At 40.2% G+C, this 9,128-nt stretch overlaps 1 protein-coding gene across 5 annotated transcripts in view; it reads right to left on the minus strand.

The window, feature by feature from the left end:
- The window catches only part of taf1c (TATA-box binding protein associated factor, RNA polymerase I subunit C), a 92,033-nt gene extending 87,221 nt beyond the window's left edge, over nucleotides 1-4,812 (minus strand). For all 5 annotated transcript variants that reach the window (XR_009655717.1, XM_060935707.1, XM_060935708.1 and 2 more), the window contains exon 1: nucleotides 4,406-4,812. Coding sequence is in view for 4 of the 5 variants with exons in the window: in XM_060935707.1 (XP_060791690.1) it covers nucleotides 4,406-4,540 (135 nt within the window). In the remaining variant the exon portion in view is untranslated. The remainder of the gene's footprint in view (nucleotides 1-4,405) is intronic.
- Between the last annotated feature and the right edge of the window lie 4,316 nt (nucleotides 4,813-9,128).

The following is a 9,128-nucleotide window of genomic DNA, read 5'->3' on the forward strand; positions in this document are numbered from 1 at the left end:
TTTAAATCAACCTCAAAATCACGAATAGTTAAAAAAGAAATCCAAACAGTACAAAATATAAAAAGACCAAATGTAAACAATTTGTGTTTCATACAAGAAAATAAAGAGAGTGTTAATTTTTCATGAGCCTTCAGAGATGTTCAAACTAGACGGCCTTTTGATTTCATAAAAATCGGTGAAATTTAGTTCCCTCTGAAATTTGGTCATCGTGATAGGTTTATTTCTGTAATATCTCAAAAAAACCCAGGCCATTCTGTGGCTGGGAAGTTATTTCATTTGAGGAGATTCCCCTAGCAAATAATGTGCCTGAAATCACTCGCTTCACACAATCAAGCAGACAGAGGAAGTCCGGGTGCGTAAGCGCAGGTTTACCTTCTTCTTTGGATGCCGCATGACGGAAAATCCAAATGTTGCATTACTGCCATCTACAGGTTTACCTTGACCGTGCACTGACCGTTACGTCATTCTGTCGCTAAACGAACAGCTGATCACACCGAGATGCTCGCTGATATTTATTAGTTTGGTCCTGCGTTTCCTTTCCTTCACAACATAATGTCTTTTCTTCTCGCTTTCCGTTACTGTAGTCGGTCTTTCACGCTTTCGTTCGCGTCCTCCATTGTTCCGTTTCAAATTTGTATCCCACAATGCCTTGCGCAAATGGCGAAAGCCCACCACGTGATGCATGATGTAGTATGTTGTATTGCGTCACGGTGAAGCAGGAAAAAATGGTGGCGCATTTAAGGCCACGTGGCCCAAAATTCATTAATTGTTCTATTTTTAAAAAAACCTAATAAAATTGGAAGTCTGTGATTTGAATTCAGTAGCTTTCGGTCCACTAAACAAAAATAATTGGGTGTCGGGGAAAATTCTTTTTATGACCTACACTTGAAAAATCTGAAAGGCAGTACAGCTTTAAGTGATGCAGAATAGAAAGAGAAATTCCATCAATAACTAATCAGCTGCTAGAGCAGTGGCTATAATTATCGACAGTCCATAATTATCGACACCGTTTCAGATTTACCAATAAAAACAATTTTACAAAAGGTTTCAGTTACAACAGTTATTACTGGTTAATCAAATCAACCAGAAGACCCACCTTGCCCTTTGATCTTGTCATCTGATGACACAGCTCGTTACCCGAGATGGAATTTTTTTCAGCACGATCAGCAATTTGAAGGAAACCCGGACTTTATCATGGGTAAGCACGGTGGAAAGATCATGGACATGTTTTTACTGATCAAATTCACTGATATTTCATGATCTCCTGGTCAAAACCTTTGTTTCTTACGCTTTCATTCGCCATTTTGTATCTAAAAGCACATTTGAGAAGTCACTTGATGTTTCGATAACAGTGATCACTTTCACCAGTGTCCACCCTTATCGGCACCCTGTGGAATTAAGTGACGTTTACAACTGTTATGGATCGATCTTTGTATAACGTTGCTGAAGTAGATGAAGTACTTTAAAAGTGCGGTGATTGATTTTTTTTTTTTTTTCTGATTCATAACAAAATGGAATGCTTATGGCGCTTGGAATCCTGTTGGAATCAATAGAATTAGACCAGAATTAAATTCCTAGCATATAAAAAAACTACATGCTTGAAATATTCAGATTTTTCTATTCCATTCAGAATTTTTTTTGCAGTTTGTTGTAAATATCTATCACATAGTACAATATCAGTAGACATTTTATATTTTTAGATGTAAAAATATAAAAGTTTTGGTTCGAGGAATGACATGCGACCTTTGACCTGGATTTTCATGTGGTTAATAAATGTTGACATTTATTGGTAAACCACAAAACTAGAAATGAATACAAACAACGAATGATTAACAAAATCTGATCTACGAAAACACTTAGAAAGTGGAACAAAAAGCTTTTCTGAAAGGTTAAACATTATCAGTTCATTTGTTTACAAACATCAGAATTACTTCATTTACGTACGCACCGACATCCATATATTTATATAAAATATATTTTGTACTAAATTTAAGTCTATGTAAAACAAATTTTAAATAAAAACTATGTTTTGTTAACTTAATACCACGTACTGATTTAAAAAAAAAAAAATCTAGAGATGTCAATAACTGTGGACAAAGGTGTCGATAATTTTGGAACGGTGTCACGTGATCTGATACACGAAGTAATCAGGAATCAACTTTTTTTTTCCTTCCAGTGGAAATTTGACTCACTATTCATCCACAATTTACATATTGAAATTCTTTTCTACTTTTGCAACGGCCAAAAGATCGTTAAGGTGTCGATAATTGTAGCCGCTGCTCTACTGCAATTTCTTGCCTTCTTACTGCATTTGAGCTCAAACAGTACCTAATAAATAATAAAAATACAACAAATAGCCCTATTCCATAATTGTAGTAATCCATTTTATGTCAAGAAACGCTAAACTAAGTAAAGAGAAACGACGTCCATTACTTTTAGACAGAAAGTGTCTTAATTAATAAAAATAAAGAAAAAAATTGAATTAGAAAATGTGGCCAAACATTTGACTGGTACTGTAACTAGGTCCAGATAAAATCACTCTCATCCAACTGCACCTGACCAGGAACCATCTCTTTGTCTTAATTCTGTTTGCAACACCTACAGCTGCTCTATTTTTATTTATTTATAGTCCCACTTATGCAGCATACAAGAGTCAAGGATGGAGATACTATCCACTCAGAAATGTATTTAAAAATAAAGGTTCCGCGTATCTGCTTTAAGGTGTCGATAATTGTAGCCGCTCTATAGCTTTTGCTGCTGCTGCTACTACTACTACTACTACTAATAATAATAGGGTCAGCACTGTGGTGTAGTGGTTAGCACTGTCGCCTCACAGCAAGAAGGTTCTGGATTCGAGCCCCGTGGCCGGCGAGGGCCTTTCTATGCGGAGTTTGCATGATCTCCTCGTGTCCGCGTGGGTTTCCTCCGGGTGCTCCGGTTTCCCCCACAGTCCAAAGATATGCAGGTTAGGTTAACTGGTGACTCTAAATTGACCGTAGGTGTGAATGTGAGTGTGAATGGTTGTCTGTGTCTATGTGTCAGCCCTGCGATGACCTGGCAACTTGTCCAGGGTGTGCCCTGCCTTTCGCCCGTAGTCAGCTGGGATAGGCTCCAGCTTGCCTGCGACCCTGTAGAACAGGATAAAGCGGCTAGAGATAATGAGATGAGATGAGGGTCGGCACGGTGGTGTAGTGGTTAGCGCTGTCGCCTCACAGCAAGAAGGTTCTGGGTTTGAGCCCAGCGGCCGGCGAGGGCCTTTCTGTGTGGAGTTTGCATGTTCTCCCCGTGGGTTTCCCCCGGGTGCTCCGGTTTCCCCCACAGTCCAAAGACATGCAGGTTAGGTTAACTGGTGACTCTAAATTGACCGTAGGTGTGAATGTGAAGGCCAATTTATGCTGACAACCCAGTCCTCGCAGATGGCGTCTGCGAAGCCCCCCCCCTTCGCAGACGCTCTGCGCACACCTCCCAAAAATTGTGACCACCGCAGACAGCGCCGGAGACAAGAGGGCTCTGATTGGTCCACTCTACACGCACTTCTGCTTCCCTACTTTCCCGGTTTGGTTTGTTTTCACGACCGCCATTTTTAAAAACACGAGTGAAGATGGAGCAGCACGAAGAGCGGTTGATCGAGGAAGTACGTACATCTATACGACTCCAGTTCTAGTCATTATAAGTAACCGGAGGATAAACACTCCACTAACCACACCCACCAACTACTCCTAGCGACTTCGCGCCCCCTTGCGTTGTGGCAGTGAATAACATCGCGCACGCCTATTACTCCCCGCTCAACGATAAATTACAACTGTCTGCGAAAAGCTGTCTGCGAAAGCCTTGTCGCAAGAGCATGCAGAGGCCTTCAATGGTTGTCTGTGTCTATGTGTCAGCCCTGTGATGACCTGGTGACTTGTCCAGGGTGTACCCTGCCTTTCGCCCGTAGTCAGCTGGGATAGGCTCCAGCTTGCCTGCGACCCTGTAGGACAGGATAAGCGGCTACAGATAATGGATGGATGGCTAGATAATAATAATAATAATAATAATAATAATAATAATAATAATAATAAAAAATGATGATGAATGACCTGATCATTTTCTGCATGTCAACCTAAACCATGTGTAAGGTGTAAAACTGAGAAATTGCTGTATGTTAGTTGTGTATCCTTTTCCCAAAACATTGCTCTTGAATATCTGTTTGTCTAAAACTGAATTTAAAAAGAAAAAAGTAATTAACAAAGAAAGAAAGAAAGAAAGAAAGAAAGATCCCATCACATGGACACATTTTAATGAATGAATCTCATCCCAATTCATTTAACATCATTAACAGAAAAAAAATTTAAAAAAAGAAAGGTTTAGTATTGATATGAACCTTATTAGTCTATATTTTGTAACACTTCTGCTGAATATTTACCTGAAATGGACCCCTGGTTGCCTCGAGCAGCTGTCCATAGGAGCCACAGTGTCCGTAATCATGCTTGGGCTCTAAAGCCTGGGGGGTGTTCAGATAAAACTGCGGGAAAAGCTGACTCGGGAATTTATAATCCATGTGGAAAAACAAAACCCACCTGCTGATTTACATGTCCGTCTCACGTGTGCGGTGTGTTTTCAGGTTTGTTAGCTAATTTCTGCAGCAATGTGGCAACTTCACATTCCGCCAGTAACAGATAAAAGCTAAAATGTCGGAACTACAAACGACTTATAAACTATAAACAATTACGTGTTAATAAACAGAGCACGCGGTTCCGCCTCAACCCCCAAAGCAAACGCGCGCGCGCGGGACCCAAACCACTCAGCTCTATGTAAAATCTGCCCTGTGTCCGAAATCGCTCACTCGTTCACTACTCCCTACATAGGGAATTACTACACAGAGGACTATGCATGATGGGATATATTGCTTTGGTTCGTGACCATCGGTTGTACACTACTTTTCGTGATGCATTGTGGGATACTTTGAGTGTAAATAATCCTCACTAAGGTTTCACACAGCACTACAAAATGGCGTCCCCACTATGTAGTAAGTAGGGAGCGATTTCGGACACGGCAGAAGAGTCCATGGGCTCGTCAGAGTGAAACCATCTGGCCACCATCTTACCACTCACATTGGCTTACGTATTAAATCGGTATATCCGATCAAATTTGCCCTAAGAAAAGTATCTCCTGACTTTCATGACCTCTTCTTTTTTCTCAGCTTTACCCACATTCCTTACATATTTTTATAGCGCTCCCCTTCACTGTTATTGTTTTTTTTCCGTTTCCAGTCCAGTCTCTGATCATTTTTTTTGAACGGCTCTTTTACTATACACACAGGTGAAATGTTTGGCCACAACCTTTGACCTGACGCTTTGTACAGTTCACTGCTGAACTTGTAGGCATTTTTCTTCTAGTTTTTCTCACCAACTACATAAATAACTTGTCCAATTTTGTGTAGCTTCCAGTAGTCTAAATGACAGTTTCGCCTCGCGATGGGAGTGGTAAGATGGCGGCCAGCTGGCTTTAAAGGCCTCTGCATGCTCTTGCGACAAGGCTTTCGCAGATAGCTTTTCGCAGACAGTTGTAATTTATTGTTGAGCGGGAGTAATAGGCGTGCGCGATGTTATTCACCGGCACAACGCAAGGGGGCGCGAAGTCGCTAGGGTTGGTGGGTGTGGTTAGTGGAGTGTTTATCCTCCGGTTACTTATAATGACTAGAACTTTTTTTTTTTTTTATAATGACTAGAACTGGAGTCGTATAGATGTCCGTACTTCCTCAATCAACCGCTCTTCATGCTGCTCCATCTTCGCTCGTGTTTTTAAAAATGCCGGTCGTGAAAACAAACCAAACCGGGAAAGTAGGGAAGCGGAAGTGCGTGTACAGCGGATGTAGAGTGGACCAATCAGAGCCCTCTTGTCTGCGAGGCTTCTGCAGTGGTCACAATTTTTGGGAGGTGCGCAGGCTACGCAGACACTATCTGCGAGGACTGGGTTGTCAGCATAAATTGGCCTTCACTCTGACGAGCTTATCCGCTTTCATGTAGAGTTCAGTGAAGAGGATCAGCTGAGCCGCTACAAGGAATTACCCACAATGCACTGCGGTACTTTTCAAAGTAAAAGTCAAAGAGCGCTTTCAGAGGGCATATTTTAGGTGCGTTTTATACGGTATATTTTACACTCACCGGTCACTTTATTAGGAACAACTGTAGGCCTACCCCTGCTCATTCATGCACTTATCAAATTAGCTAACTAGAAGGGCACTCGGTAGAGTAAGTATGTACCTCTGCCAAGCCACATATTCAAATTTGCATCAAAATCTAACCAATGATTCCTTGGCCTGTGGCTCACTTTTCCTCAAAATTTCACCAAAATCTATTCACTACTTTTTGAGTTACAATGGGAACAGATCAAACAATCCTGGATCCGCATACATATCTGGATTTGCATCAAAATCTAACCAACGATTCCTTGGCCTATGGCTCACCTTTCCCCAAAGTTTCATCAAAAATCCATTCATTACTTTTTGAGTCACATTGGAAACAAACAAACAAAGGCAAAAATATAACCTTCTCCAACAAAGTTGGCGGAGGTAATAATGTGGCATAGATCTGGGCCCTGTACTACGAACGGAGGTTAACCTACCCAGAAGTAACCCAGGGTTCCCCCGCTAAACCGGGGTTGACAAAACCTGGTTATCTTGTTTGGGGTTAAACGGTACTACGACGCCAGTTATGAAGTTTATTTGTTGAACCTGGTTTAACCTAATCAGGGTTAATGCGCGTTCACGTTAAAGGGGAGGTTATCAGCGCAAATCACCACTGTTCACAATGGCACGGTCGCCGTACTTCACGGAGGAAGAATGCGCTGTCATAATGCAAAGCTACGAGGAGTTCAAAACAACATTAAGAGCAAAATCTAACACAGCGGCTGCCAATAAGGAGCGGCAAGCATGTTGGCAACGAATTGCCGATCGGGTAAATGCGCAAGTACATTCTCCCCTCTACATGTTCCAGAACAGAAGTATAGGATGAGAGAAAGCTTCATGATCAATCACAAGTCACAGAAAATGGTCTTCGACGTGGCCCCAGTCATATATAGCTTGTTTAATGTCCGAAAAATCCTGAATAAAATTTGGTATGGTAAATTCATGGAGTAGCCTACTTAAACTGATATGTGCACAGAGTCACATGAATTAGGATGACTGACTGTTCAGTCCCTTTGACTAAGTTGGTGCATGTCCTGTGAACATTTCAGAGGCAACAGCAGTGCCAAACGCACCTGGCAACAGGTGAAAATGAAATATAAAAACATCGTTCATAATGGTGTGTGTGCGCGCGTGCAAGCAAGCATTCATTTGCCTTTCATTTATTCAAGTTTTATCTGTTTGCCTAACAGTTCAAATTGTTTTGTATATAGTTTATAATGTTGTGTGATATTAATGATAATATTGTGGGAAAACTACTTTGCACGGACGTTCATTTAATTTATTCTATCGTCATTTTGTTTGTTCTATTTTTGTGTATTTTATTTATTTATTTATCTGTTTGTCTAGTTGTATCTATTTTTCTAATATTTTTTGCATTAATAGTTTGTTTTTTCCTATTAAAATAATCTTGTGTTCTTGTTATAACTTTATCTATTTATCTGACTGTTTATAGTTGTATCTATTTTTGTTACAATTTCAATATTTTTAATATAGAAAGTTTGTTTTTTTCTATTAAAATGTTCTTGTGTGATAACTAGTTCTTGTGTTATATTTATTGTAGTTGTATCTATTTTGTATCTCAGACTTAAATATTTTTGTAAAACAAGTGTTTTTCTATAAAATATTCTTGCGTTCTTGATAACTATGTTCTTGAGTGGGTTCTTTTTTTTTTTTACAGAAAAGCCGTTCTGCATGGACATTCATTGAAGCCCTCATTGTTTTTTTAATGGTTATTTATGAGCGTTTAGGGGTTACAATAATGTAAGTCTAGGCTGCTTTATATAAAAGGTATGTCCAGAAATATTGATGTCACTGTCTAAGCAGAGGGATCTGGCTTCTTTAGACGCTGTCTTCTTAAAACTGAATAAATATTTAAAAAGAGCCAAATGAGCCAGTCTTTTGAACGGCTCTTTTCAAAGAACGGATCACAAAGATGCGTTCAAAGAGCCATAAATCCCATCTCTAATCTGCGCTCCGATATCGCATGGGTCATCCAGGTACGCTGGCATTGTCTCTAGAGGAAATGTCGGTGGAGAGGTGGTGTTTAAAAAGGGTGTGGTTAATCGGAAACCTCGGGTTAACCAAGAACATAACCTGAGACGAGCAGGTTTGAGATGCAACGTAAGTTGCCATGGCAGCATACCTCGGTTTGAACATAGCCAACTTTCGTAGTATGGGTTAATCGGGAAGTTACGCTGCACGTGATCAAGTTACTCTCGAAGTTACCCTGGTAAACCAGAAAACCCGCTTCGTAGTACAGGGCCCTCATCTTTTTCCAATCTACAGCAGTATTTGCATCAAAATCTAATCAATAGTTCCTTGGTCCATGGCCCACCTTTCCTCAAAATTTCATCAAAATTCATTCACTACTTTTTGAGTTCTAATGGGAACAGACAAAAAAAGTCTTGGATCTGCATACACATTCGGATTTGCATCAAATTCTAATCAGTAGTTCCTTGGCCCATGGTTCACCTTTCCTCTCAGTAGAGTGCATAGCTTTGCCAAGCCACATATTCAGATTTGCATCAAAATCTAATCAATGGTTCCTTGGTCCATGGCCAACCTTTCCTCAAAATTTCATCAAAATCTGTTCATTGCTTTTTGAGTTACATTGGGAATAGACAAACAAACTGAGGCAAAAACGTAACCTCCTTCAACAAAGTTGGCAGCGGTAATAACATGGCATCGGCTTAGATCTCATCTGTTCTTTATCCAATCTACAACTGGATTTGCATCAAAACCTAAATAACTGTTCCATGGCCCATCTTTCCTCAAAATTTCATCAAAATCCATTCACTACTTTTTGAGTTACGCTGGGGAAAACAAACAAACAAACAAACAGAGATGAAAACAGATGAAAACATGATCTCCTCTTACAAAGTTGGCAAAGGTAATAATGTGGCATCAGATTTGATCTCATCTGCTCTTTTTCCAATCTTCAACTTCTGTTTCAGTAAAC

The sequence above is a fragment of the Neoarius graeffei genome, chromosome 12 (genome assembly GCF_027579695.1).
Source record: "Neoarius graeffei isolate fNeoGra1 chromosome 12, fNeoGra1.pri, whole genome shotgun sequence".
NCBI lineage: Eukaryota > Metazoa > Chordata > Actinopteri > Siluriformes > Ariidae > Neoarius > Neoarius graeffei.